The 22,672-nt window shown below is 43.5% G+C and overlaps 1 protein-coding gene across 13 annotated transcripts in view; it reads right to left on the reverse strand.

Annotated features, from left to right (window-relative positions):
• Window positions 1-22,672, reverse strand: part of AKAP13 (A-kinase anchoring protein 13) — a 194,594-nt gene that overhangs the window by 103,317 nt on the left and 68,605 nt on the right. For 12 of the 13 annotated variants that reach the window (XM_046899348.1, XM_046899343.1, XM_046899346.1 and 9 more), the window contains 2 exons: window positions 14,515-14,811; window positions 4,225-4,408 (listed from right to left, as the gene is read on the reverse strand). In XM_046899348.1, coding sequence (XP_046755304.1) covers window positions 4,225-4,408; window positions 14,515-14,811 — 481 coding nt within the window. Of the gene's footprint in view, window positions 1-4,224; window positions 4,409-14,514; window positions 14,812-20,369; window positions 20,616-22,672 lie in introns of those variants that run through there. The other variant, XM_046899349.1, reaches the window with a different exon arrangement.

Below are 22,672 nucleotides of genomic sequence, written 5' to 3' on the forward strand. Positions count from 1 at the left end.
TGGGTCCTCCATCTTTGCCCTTTATCTTCTCTGAATGTCCCTTTAAATGGCAATTAAAAGGTTTGTTGCTTGGTTTTGGATGGAAGAATGCAAGGACAAGCAGGAGATGCTTCAGCATTCTGACAAGCAGAAAGGTTTACTTCAGTAAACTCTTCAGCTGCTGATTCCGGTTAGCACAAATGCAAAGCAGAGCACAGCAATGGGCAGGCAATGCTGTGCAACCTGCAGTACACCTGCATGTCCCCAGCTGCTTCCTGCTCCTTGCACAGGGAACCACAGAGAAAGAAATAACAGAGGGGAGACTCAGAGCGCTGCCACTCAATGCACAATTAGGGCAAGGGTGCAGAGAGGATCAGGCCAGCGCCCCGTTACACACTGCCCCAGCCTGGCACTGAACTCACTGCAGTCAGTGATGACCCCAGTCCCAAAACCTTGTGATTTCAGAATGTATCTGCACCACAGACAGCTGAAGACAAACTGGAGATTTCTGAAATCAAACGCACTTAATGGACTTGCTGAACTGGTGTGCAAAGAAACAAGACACCAGACAAATCCTCTTGCAGCCCTGGCCCAGAAAAGCAGAAAAGAGCATTCAATTACAAAAGTAAAGTGACTCAAAAACCTTCCTCATCTGAGAGGCACCACGGAGATTACAGCACAGACATCACCAATTAATTACACAAAATCAGAACAATAGCAAGTGATTATCAAGCATTGCAAAATGTTCAGGAGAAACTCCTGCTACCAGTGAGCCGTTCCTCACGTGTGTTAATTAAATCTAGGTCAGTTTAATTTTGGAAATCTGCACTAATACTGGCTTATGGCTTCACATTCTTGGGCACCAGGCTGCTACCTGGAGGTCTGACCTGCAGAGACACACAGAAGTGCTCCATGGTAATAAGAGGCCAGCAGAGAAAACAGAAAAGCAAAATGAATGCTAGAAACACAAGAGACTTGTGCTCTGTATCTTCCCCTCTGCTCAGACTAGAAAATGCAGGAGTTTTTCTTACAGACTTCACTTTTCTCTTACCCTCACTCTCAGCTGTGAAGGAACAACGCAAATTTGGCTTCAGTGAAAGAAAAAACCTGATACTTTTGGGCTGCTGGACAGAACTTTGCAGAAACGAAATCAGGTTACAAAATCATAGTATGTTTTACAGAACAGCGCTCAGACTCTGAAATTCAGAACGCGAGCTATTTCTTGGAGCCATTTTAACTTGCCTGACTTACACTGAAGAACATGGAGCTGGCAGGCAGATTATGTTACTACACTGAACCATATTAAAAAACATCAACTACTGCAAAATGCAGCCGTTCTGTTGCAGAGGCCAAGTTACTCACCCTGCCCTGGTTAGAGCCCTGCTGCCTCCTTGGAGCCCTGTCTTTGCACAGCACAGCAGAGCTGCCAACGCCCTGCAGCCAGCATTGCCCAATTTAAACATAAGGAAGCAGCAGGCTTCAACAAAGGAGCCTTCATTTTTCAATTCACTCCTCCCGCACTCGGGAACTGTTGAAACTCAGAGAGAGCTCTGCACCCTGCCTGCTTCCCAAGGCTCTTCTATGGGTGATCAGGTGCATCCAGTCACACCAGCGGCTGTGGGTGCATCACTTCTGCCAGAGGACGCAGGAGACACATCACAAGCTCCAGCCTACAGCAAAAGAAGCTTCCAGACTTGCAGCTCTGCAGTGGAAGGCGTCTTGCATCCTTAAAATGAACTGCGAGAGCTGAAAAGGGAAAGCTCATCCGACAAACAGAAATTCCAAATGTCACCAGTGTCATTAGTTTTTGAGAAAAATATTTACACTGCAGCTGAACGCAGACAAAGCTGCATCCACAGAGGTTTTCTGTCTGTTTTTTAATGATTCTGCCTTAATTACAGCAGAACTTCACCCCTTCCCCACACCGACCAAGAGAAGAGTTGTGAAATGCAGGGTCCTGCAAATTAGCACGCAAGTGAACAATAAAATCCCCCCAAGGATAATGCAACACAAAACACGCTGCATTCATTTATTTTGCAAAGTGGAGCTTAATTACTTGTAAAAATAATGGCTCCTTTGTAGAAGCTCTCGCTAACATGCGTTGCTGCTCCGTATTTTGCTGAGTGGTACACACTGCCTGCCAAATGTGTGTGCACGGTTTATACAGCCTGTGCATAAGCAGAGTGCAGAAAAGAGGTTGTACAGTATCCATTGTGTTTTGACAGCACGTAAATAATATATGCTCTTGTTTGGCTGCTTTTCTCTATTTTGAAACTCGCTATTTCTCCTCCCAGTAGGGATTTTCAGGCCCTGATCCCCTCTGATGGCAGAAAGCACCAATGAAACTTCTGCTATGGAAACGGACCACCTTCATTGCAGCCACCATCCACTGCAAGCTTTTTGGAGCAACAAGATGCATAGCACTGCTGTCAGATGGTTAGGCAAGGTATTTCCACGCAAGAGGGAAACTAACCGTAATTCTGCTTAACTCACCTAAATGGTTTTAGGATACACTAAAAAGAACAGGAGCCAGCAGCACCTTGATGGAAAAGGTACTGAGGGTACTACAGTATCTCGTGTTCAAAGATGTACTGCAAAGGTCACCAGAGAAATCCCATAGATGACACCAACAGAAGCTGTCCCAGTGATTAGCAGAGGGCAATGCCACTTATCCAAGTGCTTTTGTTTCTTTTTCCCACCAAGAAAGGACTGGCCTGCATAGGAATTGGTTGTGAAACACACTACCAAATACATGAATAGCAGTTGCAACAGCTCTGTTTACTTCCCAAATCTTTTAAAATTACCAGCTCTGCTCATATTCAGATCGCAGTATTTGCTGTGAGCTTCATCATCAAGTTGTGGTCAATTTAGGTTTTGTGATAGTACACAAATTCTCTTAACATCATTAGTCTCACCTTGGAGCTCTTGGCTGCAGTTTCAGGATGAATTTGCCTATTCCAGTTTTACAAAGCAGCCTGCAAGACCACTGAGTATTTTCACACTACGACTGTTGTTGAACTTACATGGGAAAAAGAGAAACACTGACGCCATCTCTGTATTGATCCCAGCCAATAGTGGTGAAGAGAAGGACAGAGTACAGCTCCTGCCCCACCCCTCACCTTCTTCACCCTGCTTGCTATGTGGTTGGCTTCATCGTCTCAGATGAAACTTAAATACAAGCACATGAACAGCCAAACTTACTTTTTGCTGCTTCTAACATCCTGTCCAACAACTATAGAAAACAGAACAATTTACAATTTGTAGCATAAAGAAACGTAGCGTGAGAGCATGGACAACACAGAAGAGTCCTAAACACGACATTGGGTCACTGAACATAACCCCTACGCATCTGAAAATTCCCATCAGGAAAACAAAGTTAATAACAAAGCTTAAGAGAACCAGGCATCAGAACAGCAGACATGCAGACCAAAACTTTTACAAACAGCCCTCCTGGCCCAGAACTTCTTTAAGCTCTTTGTCTTTATTAGCTGCAGCCTTTAAAGCCGGTAAGCCAAACATTTGCTATTCAAAAATAACTTTCCATCTTCTGAAGCTTTTCTGTCAAGCGCTGCAATGAGGGCTCACATGACAAGTTACTTGCTGCAGTTGGCAAGATCTGGCTGCTTCTCATCACTCTCACAGAACAGAACAGTTTCTGCTGCAAATACTTGCATTAATTTTTACCTAGATTCTTACTTCCACCAGCAGATATCTATCCTCTACGAGACGCTGCTTTAGTTCAGTAGAATTGTTATGATTTCATCTAACCAAAAACCTGCAGATCTATGAAGTACAAATGTGACAGTCACAGCCACCAGCCTGCTAGCTGCACTCCTTTCAACGGCTGTACTTGTTTGAAGACAAGATTTTTCACTTCTGTTTGTATAAGGTTTGCCTTAATTAGCTGATATTACCATGACTCACGTTGGGCTACAAGGCATAGCTGGAAACAGAACAACGTACTGTAGAAGGGAAAAGGAGAACCCAACAGTATTACTGCACTAACTTTGAATACTAAGGTCACTCTCCCGTTGTTTCTGGCAATAAAGGTAAAAGCAAAACTACAGAAAAACTTTCTTCAAGAGTAGAGTTTAGCTTTTAGAATCATTAAGGTGGAAGGCACCTCTGAGATCATCTAGTCCAACCATCCACCTACAACCAATATTCCCCAGTTAGACACTCTTCAGGGATAAAGGGAAGCGCGATAAAGGAAAACAAGCAGAGGAACCATGAAATCATCCTTACTCAGTCAGAAGCTGGTGCAACTTCTGGTAGCCCCTCTCCAAGGCCAAGCTCACGGGCGTCGCGCCGTCGCGGTTGTGGATGCTGAGCGCTCCTCTTCCTCCCGGCTGCTGGAGCAGAAACCACGTCAGCCTCAGCAGGCCCTGCCTCACCGCAAAGTGCATCAGTGTCTCCCGAGGGATGTTCTCTGGGGATAAAGAAAAATAAGAAATAAGGATTTGTAGGCTGCTGTTCAGGTGAATGCCATTCCCCCCCCCACATCCTTGTTACTGGAGACAAGCCTCACGCATGCCAAGTGCAGCACAATGGCTGGCATGGAACTAGAGGTGCTGACAGCCAAAAAGCCAAGGAACCTAAACACTGCAGCACCTGGAAAAACACGCTCTGCACAAGCTGGCTGCAAAATCCAGGAGAGACCGCTGCTTGAAAGCAAGGGACTGGCTCCAGTGGGACAGAACATGCTCAGGACATCTCGGGGTCAGACTGAAAGAGCACAGAAGTCAAAGTGAAAAGAAGGGCTTTGTGGACAGCCACGACAACCACAGAGCTGCAGGGCTTCCCTACAGCTCCTGGCATCTTCACGGGTGTACATTTCTCTGTACTTCCAAGCCTTTCTTAGTCCTATGGCCAGGACCAGCTTTTAGGAATCTAAGAGTTATGTTATTTAACGGAGCACTGATTTGTCCCAAGGCATGAAGAAAATCAATTACAACTGAAGAACAAATGCAAAGCAGTTATAAAAGAGAACAGTTTTAGCCTCTCATACAGACATAAAAATGAGGCTTTTGATTTCCTGGCTTGATTGTGCCCTAGCCCAGCTTTTCTCAGCTTTCTGCAGTAGCTCTATAATTCTAAGTAGCAGCATTTATAAGCTAGTAATCTCCTCTGCTGCTTTTTATGTTTAATAACCATGACTTTCTAATTCGGTAAAAGTCACTCTTGAGCCTAAGCTTTCATCTCAGAAAAGTATCCCCCCTACTCTAAAAGCTGCAGCCCGAGAACTTCCAGCAGAAATGGGCTCCAGATGCACTGCTGAAATACAGCATTTGCAGATCAAAGCGTGCTCCTTCTGCAGGGAGGGAGAAAGCATTTGGGTTAAAAAACGGCAAGAAATAAAAATTTGTTCTTTTAATTAACAAAGGATTTCAGTATTGACTGGCAGCAGCAAAAACAACAGAAACGCAGCAGCTGGGTCTGAGTAAACCATGCCAATGGTTTAATACCATTGATATCATAGCAGTGATTTATTGGGTTATTAATTTGGTTGCCAGCCAAATCTACATAGCAAATTTAAAAATGCAAGTGCATAATGCCTGTAAGATTTAATTATTCTTTCCCCAAGAAGCACACCCCAAGAGAAATCACTTCTTCAGTGCGCTCCTGTTTCTCTTGCTAGCTTTCTTAAGGGACATCATTAAGGCCTTTAGTGAAAAACAATGCAAGAAGAGGGAGTTATCCCTGCCTGACACACAGGCTTTCCCCACTTTCTGGATCGGCTCCTGAAGAACTGATCTGTATTCAAGAACTAAAGCTCTCTGGCACTGTTTCTCTTCCATATGACTCCAAACAGGGTCTCTGGGCTACAAACCAATCCTTCCTCTCTAGCATCCTTTTATTACTGTCAAGCAAAACCACGTTATCTTGAATACATGCGTATGTCTGAACAGAGGTTCCAGCCGATCAGAGAAAAAAGAAATGGCTGGTCTTACTCACAGACAAATTCTCAGCCTATGGGAGAGTAACGACAAGAATTTTGGTACTGAGTGCAATAGCATGTAGTGCTTCAGAAATAAACAACCCAACAAGGTAGCTAATCAAAGACTGCCAGCTTTGGGCCTAAGGTATAATGAGCAACAACACACCAAATAGATGAGACAAAAGGGAAAAACTACTGACGAGGCTGCAGAAAGGAGAAAGTGTGGATACAGGACTGGACTCACCCAGAGTGAAAGCATATGCCCAAAGTTTTACCCTGTGAACTTGTACTTGCACAGAGCTCCCACAATAACTGCACTAATAAACTGGCAGTCAGCTAGCATAATTAAAACAGTACAACTCTTCCTGCCACGGATGTAGGAAGCACCACAGCACTTCTGTTGGAGCAAATGACTGCTGTCCAAATAAAGAACATGTTGCACTGGTCTGACCACATCTGTTGCAGTAAGGCATCATCTCCCACTCCAGCTGCCTTGTTGAAAGGGAACATCACCTTCCTAACTGAAACAAACAGCCTTGCACCAGGGCAGACCTGGAAAGCATAAGCATGGATTCTTGGATCAAAACGCCTCTTCCTCCTTTAGCTGAGAGCTGCACAGTTAGGAAGCAGCATCTTTTGCTTACCAGCTCTTGGTTCCCCAATAAAAACACACACCAACTGCAAGTTTCGAAAGGTGTCTGCAACCATTCATCCCCTGATCCACGTGGGTGCCCCTCCCTACATGTATTTCCATAGAGGAATTGCCTCTCCCACTTGTCCCAAATGTTCAGGTGATTTAATCTGCTCATTTGAATGCACTTTTCAAAAATCCTCCCTTTTCTTCTCCACTTAAAAAAAAAAAAAAAACAATTTTCACTACTGTCAAATTAGTGGATACAGGTGGATGGAAGTGGCTACAAAAGCAACTGACCTGAAATTGGCACTGCCCCAATGCCTCTGCGCAACCATGACATGCACAGAAGATGCATACAAGAAGACATGGCGCGTTGCCATCCTGAGTATATTAAACACACAGACTCATTCTCCAGGTCCATTGGAAAGGATCTGCCTGACATACAGACTGGCTCCAGGCCATCCTAACAGATGGGTATGGATGATGGCAGCAAAGAGACAAAGTGCTGCGCACACAACAACTGCAGGGCCCTGGGCAATGGCTTTAGAGGGTTTTGGAGTGTTTGAAACTCACACAGCTACAGTGAAAAGGCGTGTGCCATCTGTGGACTGGATTAACTACTAATATACAATGACAAATACATCTGCTGGTGCACAGTGTTGCTCAGAACAAGCCAAGAGCAGGTGTGCATTGAGTATGGGAGTGCTGCAAGATGGAGATGCAAGGAGGACAGGCAGCATGCCTACAGCCATCCCAGCTCTGAAGGTCTGAGGCTTGTAGCATGGGATGCTGGAAATTCACTCGACGATTACAGTGCCTTGTCATGGTGCAAAATGCCTTTCCCATCTACAGAAGAACAACAGAAGCTTTAACCAGCAGTAGCCAGAGCTCCTTCTCCTACCACATCAGGAATGAGCTCCTCATCTTAAAATGGCAGTCTTTCGAACGTCAACAAAAAGGTTCTTGTAATTAGGAAACTGTGGAAACACAAGACACACGATACTGGAAAGACCAAAGTTGTTTTTGTTCCTTCCTTGTTTCCTAGTAATAGGCAAGAGTTGAAACATATGATTATCGTCCCATAATGGCAGGGCACTCTAATCCAGCTGGCAAAACAGAAGACTTTACATCTATTATTTTAATGTATTTTTTTGCAGCTGTGACACATGAACAATTTATCTGAGTAGCTAAGGTCAGAATTTCCATAGAGGAATATCAAATGTACTTTGCTAACTGTAAATGATTAAGGCTTAAGGTGCTTATAGTACCAAATAAAAAAGCACCAAAGTAGAAAAAAAAATAAAGGTTTGGGTATGACACATCTGAGAACACACAAACTGTTCCCTAAGAAAGAACTTGCATTTTAATCCTGATTAAATAACAGAAAAAAAAAAGAAAAAAGAAAACAAAAACAAAAAAACAACTAACCTCTGTATTGCTTTTTAAAATGTGCTCCTTATTCATTTAGAGAAATCCATGCTGAATGCTCAGTTTACCCTCCATACCCTGAGACAGCTCACTGAGGAAGAGAAAGCCATGGATTGGAATAGCTCAAACAATCTCTTGCTACTCTTCCTGTGATGGTGACTTTCCCTTGTTTCTCAGCCAAAATCATTTATTGTCAGTAATTCTGAAGTCTACCAAATCTTGTTGATGGCTGAAAGGGTTCCCAGTGCTCAGATTAACCCTCGAGCAAAACCCAGAAGCAAGCTGTCACCTGGCGCTTGAGAAGACAATGGTACTAAAGGAAGGTCAAGGTGAAGGCACAGTGGTTGGAGTTACGAGTTCAGTTAATAAAAAAATGTGGGTACTTCTTTTTTAATCTTATAAACAAGACTTTTTCAAAGCACGCTGAAGGATCTTCATGTCCCTACTCCCACTAACACATAAGGGAACAGAAACACCCTAATGGCCAATGGCTTCTCAGCCACAGACACTGGGTGAACATTTTCTGCTTTCCATTCTGCAATGCAGAGGGCATTAAATTCAGGGAAGGAGAATATTTTTTTCCATCTTATCAAGTACTGTAGCTGAACAGACTACTTTGTGCCGTTGGCTCAGAAAAGATCATGCCCATTTATACTATACAAGCCTTTATCAGAAGGCAGAGAGAAAGGTGAGAAGCAGATAAGAAAGAACACAAAACCCAGGGAAAAGAAAACTGGTAACAATTATTCTGAAAGCATTCAAGGAGAAACTATAAGAAGAGTGCTGGAGACAAACAGATTAAAGCTTTATGTCTGGAAAATACCATCAGCCACATCCCTTTAACATGCTCCAGTGGAGGAAAAAAGGTAGCTCCTAATTTCATTATAGTTAGTCCTGAAAGTTGTTTGTTGTCTTTTTCAATAAGGCTTTTTCTGTTGTTGTTACTGCTCTCTTCAGACATTCTCTGTTTCTGTTTTCGGTATCCTCTAGAAATCTTTCTGATCTCTACTGATGTGGCCCATTGCATCGTACACCGCAATCCCATTGGGTTTCATGCACCACTATTAAACATAACTCCCAACTATTCCAGACTGGGCCAAGGAAACTTCTTCCCCACCATCTCCTCCCCAGTGAGCTCACACAGCTTTATTTCTCAAGAAGCATTATTGCATATGGATGTTTGCTATTCAGTGCTTCTGGGAAGCTGTACATATTCAAGACGTCTTCAAGACGTCAGTAACTGCATTCCTAAGGCCCGAGAGCTGCTAAGTGTTTTATCTGGTAAGATGGTATTCTGGTTATCTGCCTGCAATCAATGCTATCTTGCAGCTCATCAAAGGGACGGCTTTTCCCAGTGTTCTCATGGGGAATCATTTGCTCTCACGGCTGATCATCAATGCACTCTGAAAGCACCAACCTGAAAAGCTCACACCACCAAAATCAGAACCATCAGTCTGGATTTCACCACTTATTTTGATGAGCAAATTGAATAGACTGTTTCCTAAAAGAAGTTTTGAAAGCAATCTGTTCACTACTGATAGATAACTCCAGGATTAAGTTCTCTAAGCTTTCCATACCTTAGATCCTCCCCAATTTTTTTTGTCATCTTCTTCTCCCCGCTGCAGCACAAACAAGCCATAATCATTATTTGTGCCTCCAAATATTCCGCTCTGGTTTTCTAGTTAGTTTATTTTCTGCTTAATCATTTAAAATAGAAAATTACAGTCCTGCATTTATATTGCACATATCCTCAGAATACATATTAAATTTTGATTTCTAGATATAAAGTATAACCCATCTGCTCAATTTCAACAACAGCCTTCTAAATGTCACATGGAACAGTAAATAACCCTATGCTTAACAGCACTAACAACTATGTTCTTTAGAAAGTTACAGTGCACTTGCAATAATTAAGACAGACATGATTACACAGCACCTGAAAGTAATGCTGTGTTTGGAACACCATGGTAACAAAAGTCATCCTTAATTACGGATAGTCTGAAATAAACTTGGGATGCCATCTGAGTTCACAGGAGTTGACAGACAACTAAGGGCAAAGCTCAAGAAGGGACAGTGCACGGCTGGGTAAGAACACAGCACAACTCACCCAGCTGCCCCAGGACAGCAGCAGCATGCATGGAGAGGGCTGAGACATCCATGCCCAAGGTGGTTTAGATGCACTCTGGACTTGGAATGCAAAGCCTTCACCTGCACGTCAGAGCCCTCCAACACAAGGACATGCTTCTGTCCAAAGGCATAGCACTGTGCATGGTGGACACGATGATCCTGAAGGTCTTTTCCAACCAAGATGATTTTATGGCGCCATTTCCTTCATCTCCTGCAGTCTCAACAGATGTCAGGATTTCTGTCATTGTTTACCCAACCAAATGGCTGTGAATATCCTACCTGCTCCACAATGGAGTCAGGGAACTTAGGGGCTCCCAGTCCTGGTTCTGCTATGGAAGCACCAGGTGGGACATGCTACCTCCATCATCCAAAGTCCCGTGACCTGACCTGCATAACTGGCACAACAGCTTAGTATTCCCTGTGAAATATTTTCTGTGTGTGTATAAACAGGTATCTACTGAAGAGTTACTGCAAGACTTTCCTGAGCCCTTTTCTCTAAAATACGGATTAAAGGCTTCTCTGGGGCCTTCTACAAGTAGCAAATAGGAGATTGGGAAGGCAATTTAGGTCAGCTCATATGCATGGGAACCGAGTTCTGATCAAAATGCCCTGAAAGTGAGTATCCCTCTGACAGCAGCTGATGTGAGGAAAGCTTGAGGCTTTACACATATATGTATTTTACTGGGGAAAGTTATCCATAAAGAAGTTGTTACTCAGAAACCTCATTAAAGTCCAATCACGATCAGCTGTAGGTGTCCCTGTTCATTGCAGGGAGTGGGACCAGATGACCTCTAAGGGTCCCTTCTGGCTCAAATGATTCTATGATCACACCAGAAGGGTAAAGAATTCAAAACAAGAAACATGAGTAAAGAGTTCCACCTTTCAGTGGAAAAGCAAACAAGAAGAACTCCAAGGTGAGACCACCGATCAACAGTTTCAGAGAATAAGATTCTGTTTTCTGAACACGCTTTTCTAGCAAGGGACTCCCCGTGTACAGCCACTGCCCTCCATCACACAAGCATTACAGATGCTGGCAGGACCAGGCTGGGTACCGTGCTCCATGCCGCTGGCTGCTGAACACAAAGCTTGTCATCAAAGCCCAAGTTGTACAGAAAGAGAGTCTTGGTGCTAAATTTGGCACAAGGGGTTCATTCAGAGCTCGCTGAGATCCAAATGAATCCACTTTTTTCAATAGATTTTAGGTGAAGAACTAGAGCTGTGATCACAGATCATTTCAGACTTTTTCGTTGTACCAGAGTAATATCAATTAATAAATAATGGCTTTGAGCAATGTTAACCAAATAGCTGCAATAATATTACCATATGGATTAGATTAATCAGTACTGCTCAATGCATTTAATTTTTGGACAGTTTCTTTTTAAGCACTAAGGAGTTTTTGTCTTCCAGACCAGCAAATGAGAATACTGCACACAAACATACTGGGCTTGGAAATACACTGATGAACAATACAGGAATACATGCTGAGTTTATTTTCAATTTGTACAAAGGAAAATGATGTCTAAAGAGATAAAGTCATAAATGTAAAGAAAGCCTAGCGTGAAATACAACCAGGATTACTGAACCTGAAGAAACTTCTCTTGCTGAATGGCAACAGCTAACTTAAGTAGGTTATGGGGGAAAAAAAAGAAAGGTGTTTCACTGGAATGCTTACAAATGTCCTCTGGCAGTTTTAAATAATGTTAGAGGTATTTCTAACCCGCAGCTGAAGCAATGCATTCTTAGCAATTTGGATATATGAATGCACCGTGCCTTTAATCTAGAGCAATGGCAAACTCTTGAAGAATGAAGACCTTGGTTTGGCAACCAAAACATAAGCAAGCACATAGTTCTTACATAGCTTTGGACCACAACAATGCTGCACTTTTACTTACTCAGTGTTATGGCAGCATCTTCCCTGTCCATTGGAGTGTGACAGCAGTGAACTCTCTGTCTTCTGCTGGATGAGTTGGGAGTGGGCAAAGGAAAGGAGAGGCCTGTGCAGAGCCAGCCCCTCCTCACAAGCCTGCACCAAGCTGTGCTCAACCCTGGAGCCACCATCCACGCTTTATCTGCAGAATGGCAGCCACTTTACACCTACCTCTAGACTTCAGCTCTTAGAAATACCTCCTTCCAAACATGCTTAACAGCAATGCCCACCTTATAACAGCACTTCTGTGCCCAGATTGCTGGCTGAGGCTCTCCGCTCGCTCTGACTTTTGGAGGTTTTGCTAAACAGCAGCGTTTTGTTTCCAACCCACAAGAGCCCATAGAGAAATGCCAGCTTAGAGGCAGCGTGAAAGTCTTTCAAGAAGGGATCTGACATTTTCTTTTGTTCTCATTTCTATAGTACTTTCTCCTTCAAGAAGGTTACTTGAAGTATCTGGCAGTGACATTTAGCAAAATGGGAAATATGAATTGAGATAACTGTTCATAGGTAGTGATGCAATGAAGGATGGGCAGTCCCACTGGAGGGGCACTGACCAGAACATACGCATAATTGTTCTCACGCTCTCCCAGTTTCAATCTGTGCAATGATTTTTCTACTTTCCCAACCCAGATTAACACAAAAGCACCACCACCACAGAGGTGCTCTTTTCCTACTGTAGCTCTCCCTCTTGAATCAGAGACATCTCTCCAACCTTGCTCTCCCAAAACAGGCTTACGTGACCAGAAGGATGCTTATATATACAAATCCTTCCTGCCACAATCACAAAAATTCCCCAAAAGTCCCTACGTATAATCAGCTTACTGAAAAAGAGCTACCAGATAAATCTGCCTCCAGACAAAAAGCCGACCAGGAGATGAAAAACAGACCAAGGCATCAACAGATTGCCCTTATTCAGTTACATGTGAAAAAACTGACTGCAAGGGAACATTTTATTAGACCAGCACTCTTGGATGAAGGTTGCATTTACTGCTGCTGTATGCCACAGCCCATACCACGGTGATTTTCAGGCACGTAAGTGTATGCTGAGTAAATCCTATGGCTGATTTCCCTAACTTCTGATTTTTCCAAAGAGGAATAAAAGACAAAAAAAATAAAAAATAAAAAAGAAAAAAGAAACTGGATCTGAGCCTTCCTGCAAAATTAGTAATAATTCAGTGCTTCAATTGAAGTTTTCATTAATTAAGAGCACTTACTATATTTTTACCACTTAAATAAAGCAGAAATTCCTGCATTATCACAGCTTTCTAAAATGCAAAAAGAAACATCAGCATCTTCCACAGAGAGGGAAAAAATACCAAGTGTTTATCTCCCAGTAAACAGACAACAGCATCTGAATTTCTATCCAGAAACCACTAAATACGATCACATCTTTGAACATCTGCTAATGCTTCTTTGACTGCCTGCCCGTGCATTCATGTTTACAAAAGCAGTCAGTGAGGCAGTGACAATTAAAGCAAGAAAAAATCCTGCAGAAAACCCCATCAGGGCACGCAGAACTGCAGCCGCTGTGCTGAACAACTCATTCCTGTTGCAGCGTTTAGGCTGATGTTACCCATAATAGATAGCAAATGCCTCACAGCCACATTCCTCATGCGAAACTATTTGCCAAAATACCTTAGAAATTCACAGCAACACTGGAATTAGCACCACCAGTATGCTTCCTTGAAACTTCCCTGTGACAAAAAATAAAAGCAGAACTCCAAGGCTACAGCCATGTCACAGCATCTTGAACACATTGGCTCTGCTGCTTTTACTAGAGGCTTTGGGCCAGCACCGACCTCTATTTATAAGCTCTCAGTAGCACTCTCTGCTACGGTTAAGGGCTCACGTTAGCCAGGCTTTCCCACTTTTAGTCTCCTTTATTTGCAGAATTATCTGGGCTCATTTTGGGGAAGGTCTGTGTTCACCAGACAGCTGTACAGGCAGGGATGCTGGACCAATCCTCAGGGTGCTTTGGCATCAAATGTGCTGCCTGTAGGCAGCCTGCCAGCTTCTCCAAGAGAAATCAAACGCGTTTTACACACATTACAGTTCCTTTGCACCTGTGCTATAAAACCAGTGTTTATCAAACACACCAAGGCTGTGGCACAAGGCCAAAGCATCAGGCTTCCTCCACAGACCCATCTCTTTCAGGAAATCAGAGAAGTGTGATGCTGATGCATGCATAACACTGCACAGACAAAAAGCCCCTATCTGCACGTGTTGCAACACTGACCACTTATCGCACTGTGTCCCATTTTATAACAGAAGACAAAGAAAACAAGACGACCTGCATTTCAAGGCGTCTGAAGTGCAAAGTGTAGGATAGAGACACAGTAGGACACGTTGGTATACAGCCCGTCCCATTTCTCTGCACAACGACCAATGAATATTTTGAAAGACAACTGGATAGCTCCCAGAGCAGAAGGCTTTTAAGCCCTCTTCCCACCCACACCTCATACACATCTCCATGCTTCTCACCGTTGAGGGACTGATCTGTTCCCAGCACGTTCCATTCTGAAGGCAGTTTCAGGTGTCGAAATGCCAAAGCCACTTTCTCATCCAAAATGTCCACATCTGCAGCAGGTGGTCTCGACTGGTCCAAGAAGCGGGTGAAGTTTAGTGCCTGCTGGTTCCCTGCATAGGTGGCCAGAAACTGGGCTGCATCGTAGGCTTCATCCTGGATGAACTTGAAGCTCTCTTCTGCCACCACCAGAACAGGGCGACCTTCCTTAGAGGCACAAAGTGCCACCTTCACCGTCTCACAGCAGTCATGGCCTGCAGAGAAAACCAAGGGAAATGGTAGAAGAGAATAGTCGAGTGCTAAAGAGAGCCACAACTGAGCAGCATCTTTGATACACACATTCCTTATATTAAATCAGATAAATACAAGTTATCAAGAGTCACAACTCTAAATTAAAAGCTTTCTGGGGACCTCAATATGTTCGAAGAGATATAAGTATTTTGTGCAGCTTTTAAAAGATGTGTAATCCTTCTGTTTGGCATAATATAAAGCCAGAAGTATCTAAGCAGCTCTACTCTGACCAGCCTATTTTGGATCAGCTACAAGTAAATTCAAGAGCACTTGGTAACTCCAGTAACAATTTTGCTAATGCACCAATGGGAGTTATGATCCAATCAGCCAGATTATAGGGTCAGACAAACTCTTCCTTTCCAGCTCCACAGGACTCAGGAACCCATCAGAAAGTAGAACCTGAGAGCTGGAAAAGCTCCTGCACCAAAAGCTGGCACAGCACTTGGCTTGTACAGCAACCACCACATCACCGAACGCACAGACCTACAAAACAGCAAGAGCTGGGAGAGCACAGCCTGAAACACAGAACTAAAACTAACCTTCTGCTAAATGAAAAACCTGCAATGGCTACTTTCCATATTTACCAAATAAAAATGGTAGCACTTTGATACGTTTATTTAATTAGGGCCCAAAGCAGCCAGCACTGGCAGTTGTCAGACATGCCCCTTCAATAATAAGGTTCGTGTTTCAAGTTCCCCGTGCGGCACAGCTCCTTGTTCCAGTGTCAGCCTGACGTCAGTGCTGTTTTTGCCAGAACAGCACGGACCCTGCACTAATTACTGGAAAAGCTTCTTTTTGCACATGACCTCGGCATTTAACCACATTCACGAAACCCTGCTTAATTAAATACAAAATGACGATTTATTTTTAAAGGCTCGAAAATTCTATTTAAGCCCCTATTTGTGGTCAGTGGGAAAGTTTCCTTCTTGTGTCGAGGCTCTTTGCTGTTGATTTCACTCACAAAAGGAAAATACATCCCTAATCTCTGCAGCCATTCAGCCAACCTTCCAGATCTGTTCTGAGGCTTTTGGCAACTGTACAGGTTTGTCTGCTGAAAGAGGCAATCTTGAAGTTAATTGAGAGGTCAAAATTGCTATTAGGACACTGTGGGCAGCACCAAAATTGTCAGAGATGAGGCTGTGCCACTTCCTAAGGAGAGCAAGTGCAGCTGGAAACATATCAAAGGAAAATGATGTGAAAGTTGAAGGAACACACATACTAACACTGACATTACAACAAAGAATAAGAGTGGGAAGACCTACTCTGGGGGCTGTTTGGAAGCTATGGATAAGTCTAACTTGGAGGAAAGCACAGGATGCTCCTTCTAAAGCAGCAAGGACTTGGAAAAATTACACATGTATTCAGAGTTTAATTCATCACCATCTCATGGGCCTGGCAGTGGCCCTGAGGAAGTCCATCACAAATTCCATCCATCCTCACTGAGGCAGCCTCAAATATCCAAAGGAGAAGGCACAGTTTTGGGGGAACTTCTTTTCAGTGTAGGCCTTTACAACCCCCCCCAAATAACTTCTTGCTTTGCTCCTTCTAAAGATATCAGAACAAGGAGCTAAGAAGACATACTAACATCATTTAAAAGCTCTACCAAAGCCCTGAGTTGCACACAGCCCGAAGAGCCATCCTGTGAAAGCTGACTTGAGAGCTGTGAACTTGGCTCTTCCTTGTGCAAAGCAGTGGAAGTTTGCTAAAATGCAAAGGTTTTTTTGGTTTTTTTTTTTTTTTTTTTTAAGCCTAATAGAAGACTGAAAGATTGCTTAGTCACATGAGAAAAACTAAACCTTTGATTTTTGCTTTTTTTTAAGCTATTTTCCCTCTATTCCCATAAGAATCCCATCTGCAAAACAACCTAGAAAACAGCTACTCTGCCAGAAAGCCAGCTGACTTTCAGGAGTGAAACTGAAGGCAAGCACAGCCTGCTCACAGTCAGAGAAACACTGCAGGACAGTCGCTTCTTCATGAGGAAGACAAACACAGCCAAAGCTTCTCCATTATGACAACAACAGAAACTTCAGTAGAGAAACACGGTTGCCTTCAACCAGCACATCAGACTGGATGAGCTGTGATCCACTTTCACTGAGCATGTGTGGAACTCCAGCCTTGCAGTGCATTTACATAAAGTCACAGAAGCACGGACACAACACGAGCAGAGGTGACAACCAGACCGTGCTCTGATCTGCAGCCAGAGGTGGTTCTCCTGAACGCCCCACTAGCATCTAACACAGCCTTGAAAGAGAGGTGCCCGAGCCGACAATCCATGTACATCTGACAGGATCAAACAAGCATGCTGCTAAACCCTTGGGAATGCTCTTCCAAAGGGCAGCCCCTCACAATGCTTTGATGTTCTCCTTCCCTACATCTGACGAGATGTCAGACTGGGGGGTTAAGAGTCTGGGACAGGTTCTGACTTTGGCAAAGAGTTCAAACACAGGAGGAGCAATTAAGTAACAAGCGTGGCAAATAGTAAAAGGTTGCTCAAGAGGTCTCTGCCCCCTGCTTTGAAAGAGCCACAGGGACGTCACCAGCAAAGAGCTCAAACACCCGAGCACACACAGGACCTTCTGCAGGAACAGTCAGTGTGGCAAGGCTGCTCTCCACATCAAAGACCTGCTTCCTACCCTGGAATAACAGTTGAACTTCAGCAGCCCTTTTCCCAGAGCACGTTAAGCAGCGTTAGGAAAAGCGAGCTCAGCTTTCTGGCACTCTTGGGAGATAAATGGTTATCACCTGCAGAGTAAGCCCAAAGCTGTTTTCGTGAGGTTAAGGAACTTGCCCAAGATCACAAAGAACTCAGGACAAGGATGGAACAGATGCTATTGCTCTGAATGGTCTCCTTCCTGCTTCAGTGGGCAGTCAGCAGGGTTTTCCCTTAGCAGGGTGAAGGATGGACCCATGCATGGTGCTGGTGTGCAGCATACATCACCCAGCCTACAAACAGTGTGTTCAGCATCACAAGCACCACAGCACATGGCAATTAACTGCCGTGCTCCTTCCAGAGGCAGAACAAAGCTCTTCAGACTCACTAAAAAGGTGAAAAACCTGGGTGCATCAGGATGAACCATCAGCTTACTTATAGCCTACCTGTAACATTTGTATTTCAGAAGGTTCAAAACATGGGGGACTGAATAAATGACACACGTGGGTGCACCCACAAAGGGCAGAAGAAATCTAGGCATTTTAGAGCTTGAATGGGTTTGAGATGCTGCATATCTGCTCTGCAGATTACCTTCACTCTCCTCCAGAAATCTGGACATCTGGCCAAACAAGCAATCCAAAGCAAATGGTAACATACTGAACACTGCCGCACTATTACCATCCAGCAATATTCCAACTTGAATTCTAACTTTCCCAACAAATGTACCAGTGTTTCTACCGTTGCTGCTTGCTAACGTCTCAGGCTGTGTGCTGGCATCCATACTGTTCTCTTCTTTGTACATTTTTTTTGCCACAGTATGAAATTTCATCATTTATATGCTAGCCTAACTGTTACAAAAGTCAAATAATCCACCCCTTAATTCTTCTTGTACTGAATTTTACCCCATTTCTGCTGGTCCTCAATTACTTCAGATTTAGAAGCAACTCAATACTCAGGACTTGTTCTAGAATCTGCCAACATATTGCAGGAAAAATACAGAAATTATAAAACTTTCCAGTCTGCTCAGAGATGGGTGCAACACTTGCTTCTGCCACGATAAAGTGAATTCCACGGTTTCACAAACCCACACTTGAAAAATTGTTTAAAGCAAGACAACAAGTCTTCAATTACAGAATTCCTTACCAGGCCACTTGCTGGAACTTGCTTTGGGCAATACACAACAACAAAAAACAAGGAACACGAAGCTCTGGCCTCTCTGTACTCAATCCTGAAGAGATGAGATGTACTGGTATGATAGCACTGCCTCCTCTACACAGGAGCATTTGCAAAATAACATTGCAAAAGGTGGAGATGCTTAGCTGCATAGTCTTAGACTCGGCCATCCAAGTGGCATCCACTTCACTGACGCAGGGCGTGTTTAAAAGGGTGGCAGTGGGACTCTGAGCAGACTTTTTATCATCAAACAAGGCACACATGGAGACAAAACATCATTGCTCCCAAGCAGAGCTTTTACTAAAACATGATTTCATTTCCTACTCCTCTGAAAGTGGAAATCCTGTCCAAACCTCCTATTTTCAGAATTCACGTTTGAGATATCAGACAATGGTCCCCCAGCCTGGGCAGCTATTTAAAGCACTGCTGGAAGCACATGTTTAGGTTTGCCTGGTTGGTAACTAAGGACTCCTGTGCTAATTGTGTCCTCCGAGTTACCATGGTGGGGCTGTTTAAAGAGATCTTATATGGAGGTCTAAACAGGACAGGAAAGCCAGACAGTGAACGTTGTGAATCCCCTGGAGTATTTTCAGTCTGCATCCAACAGATGTTGCCATCTGGTGGCTAGTAGACAGGGAAGTCAAAGGATCTCCTAGGGCCACTTGAAAAAAGCCCTCTCCTTCAGAAATCCCAAATTCTGGTTCTGAAAACTAGAGCCCATGCTTGACACATCTGATGTACAGTTGCTGTATTTACTCTTGCAACGTAAGAGACCTTATGAAATACACAGACCAGTAAAAGTGATGGACAGGAGCCTTCATTTTTCATTTCAAATCCTGTACTATTCATACAAAGAGCGTAGAAAGATTGTTTTAGGTCCTTTGCACTGCAGAGGTCATATAAATCTGTAGAAGTGTAAGACCCCACACGTTACCTCATAAATAACTTCAATACAAATTCAATCATTTTTTCCTGTCACTGATGTCATCTAGAAATAGCATCACTTCCTTTTAACTGCACTGCCTAGAGCAATTAAGTTCACCAAAGAGGATGGACTGCAAAAAGTCTTCTTGGCTATGCTGTTTTATTCTATTTTAGGGGGGTTTTGTTTCATAATTAAGAGTATTTTAAAATCCACAACTAGCATTGCCAAGTGATCACTTGTTATGCAACTTGTTTACCCTTTTGGTCTTCCAGTACGAAGATTGCAATTCATGAAACATAGCTTTTTCTATGAAAAGTTGTTTCCCAGGGGAAAACACAGTCTGTGGTAGAAGAGAATAAAGCAGGAACACATGTAAAGGATTTCACAGTAAAATAGAAGTTTGAAATGAAGATATTTCCAAGCCTAGCTGAAATTAATTTCAGTTTATCCTCTCAACTAGCAGAAAGAAAGGAGGAATAAAACAAAGCAAAGGACTACAGGAATTCAGAACAAATGCACCTTGAGCTCCAGCAGCTCAGGGCCATGCCCTGTAGTGAAGAACTTTTTCCTGATATGCAACCAGACCATCCTCTGACACAGCTCCATGCCATCCCCTTAAGTTCTGTCATTCTCACCAGAGAGAGATGATCAGTTCTGTGAGGAAGCCATAGGCCGCCATGAGGAGCTGCAGGCCGCCATGAGGCCTTCCCTCAGCCTCCTGTGCTCCAGGCTGAACAAACCGAGGGACTTCAGCTGCTCCTCACACATCTTACCCTCTAGACCTTTCACCATTTCTGTTGTCCTTCCTCTGTTGCTCTTCTGCACTTCCCAGATACCTGCTCTTTAAGCACAAAACCACACCGGTGCCCGACGGTGCGGCCATTACAGCTCGCACGATGCACACCGTACACAACACACAGCACTGTGAGCTTTCTTCTGTGAGCTCCTCCAAACACAGCTGGCGAAGTTCTCCCAAAATCTACCCAACAGCTTGCTGATCTCGAGCTCTGCTACACACTGCAGTTGGGGCTTTTGACACACGTGAACAGGGATGAAGACGTTCCTTTTTTATTGTTTTGTTTCCCAGACCACGATTTCAGGCTTGATTTATTTTTATTTTCACTAGGGGAAAAACTGCTTCAGAAGCAGAGGCAGGAGATGAGGCTGCTGCCTTGTATTCAAGTTTCACTTCCCTGTTTTGACAAACTTTCTGCTACCACCATGTGCCATCTGGTTAGCCAGTCAATGCCTCCACTCTACCCTCCCTAGCCTGCGGAGATGTTGGGAAGAAAAGTATATTAAAGATTACGACAGGCTCGGTTGCCACACTAAGAAGAACTTATTGAACACCTCAGTTTATGACTGACACTAAGCAGGACGAGTTTCTCTTAACATAAACAGACGCAAGCTAGCTTCAAACTATGTAATTTCAGCAGCAAAAAACTGCTTAGCCACAGCAGCAGAGGTGGTATCACTTTCTACATCCCTCCCCGCTTAGACCATTGGTATTTTCTTAGTTCTGCAAATCCAGTGGCTATGCTTTAGCAACTACTGATAGCCAAACAAGAGAAACACACAGTGACACTCAATTTTCAGCTTGGTTATTAAAAAAAAAAAAATTAATCTTAGAAAGAGTAGCAATGCACTGGAACAGGCTGCTCAGGAAGGTGGTGGAGTCATCAACCCTGGAGGTGTTCAAGAAAAGGGTAGTGGAGGCCACAAGCATGGGCTAATGGTTGGACTGGGCGATCTAAATGCTCTTGCTAACTTTAATGACTCTATGATCTCTGCCTGCCACACAGATGGACCTTAACACTGGAAGTGTCTGACAACGGAAAGTTTTAAATTGTTCTGCAGAACTATGAAGTATCTTTGATAAGGAGAAAAATTTCTTTAATTATAGAAAATTTAGATTGGATCATTTGGAAATTGAAGCATCTCAATCATCACAGTAAAGTAATAGCAAAAATAATTTTTTGGTTACTTTTCATCAAGGAGAACAGAAGCTTAGTGGGATGATGCAACCTGATCTGTCCTTCGGCTAGCAAAAGAGGTTGGAAGCATACGGAAGAATCACTGCCTAATTCTTGAAACTCGGGATTTTATTCTGACACTTCAGTTATGACAGATCAGATCAGTTGAGAATCTGTTTCTTATTTAGGGGAAATGATTTCCTCTAAATTTGCAATATAGCCAAATGTGGGGGCAGGATAATCACCCATCCCATCCTTCAGAGCAAGTACAAAACCAGTTATTACTCCATCCTTTGCGTGATTTCTGAATCAACATTTACCTACGTTTTCAGGTATCCTTCTCAAGGCACTGAAACTGAAAGATCATTGGATCCACAGTTTTTTCCCTAAACCAACAGAAGACTTCTAGCACTGCGGCCTAGCAAAGGATTAACAATCCTAGGCTGCTTCCAACTTTCCTACTAGGGCCTGGTAAATGCCGTTGATCATGTAAACAAGGCAGCAAACCAGGATACGTCCTATATCCCTGAAACCTCTTGGGTCTCATTGCTGCCTCTCCTTTTCCTATAGTATGACTCACAGTTTTACTGTATGTATTCTGAGCATTTTTTTCCTTCCCTTTGTAGCACTTTCATAGTCTTTTCCTGTCCAAAAGACTCCCTTGTACATATGCACCTGGCTACCAGAATTCAAGATGCTTTCACTTGAAGCTCTATAGTACATGCAGCTGTCAGTTTGCAAGCAAGCTTACACTCCTGTAAAATGACATACCCTTCCCTACAGCTCATCCAGGACTCATCATTTGTATTGACAACATAGTGGTTACTCTTATTTCATTCAGAAACAACAGATTCTCCCACTGTGAACCTTTCTCTAAATTAAAAACAGAATGGACATCAGTATTTCCTCCCCAGGGCCTCTTCATTTCACTTAAAGTCTGCACAGACAAGGTTCAAGGCTGCCTACACTGGCTGACATTCAAATCAGGCTGTAAGACCCTTTCTCTGAGTAGGCATGGGGCACCAGGCTGTGACTCCAGCAAGTGAGGTTTCTGGCTAGCTAAGTTGCATAAGAGAAGGTACAGGACTGGCAGCCAGATGCTG

Source organism: Gallus gallus, chromosome 10, assembly GCF_016699485.2.
Source record: "Gallus gallus isolate bGalGal1 chromosome 10, bGalGal1.mat.broiler.GRCg7b, whole genome shotgun sequence".
In the NCBI taxonomy this organism is placed as follows: Eukaryota; Metazoa; Chordata; class Aves; order Galliformes; family Phasianidae; genus Gallus; species Gallus gallus.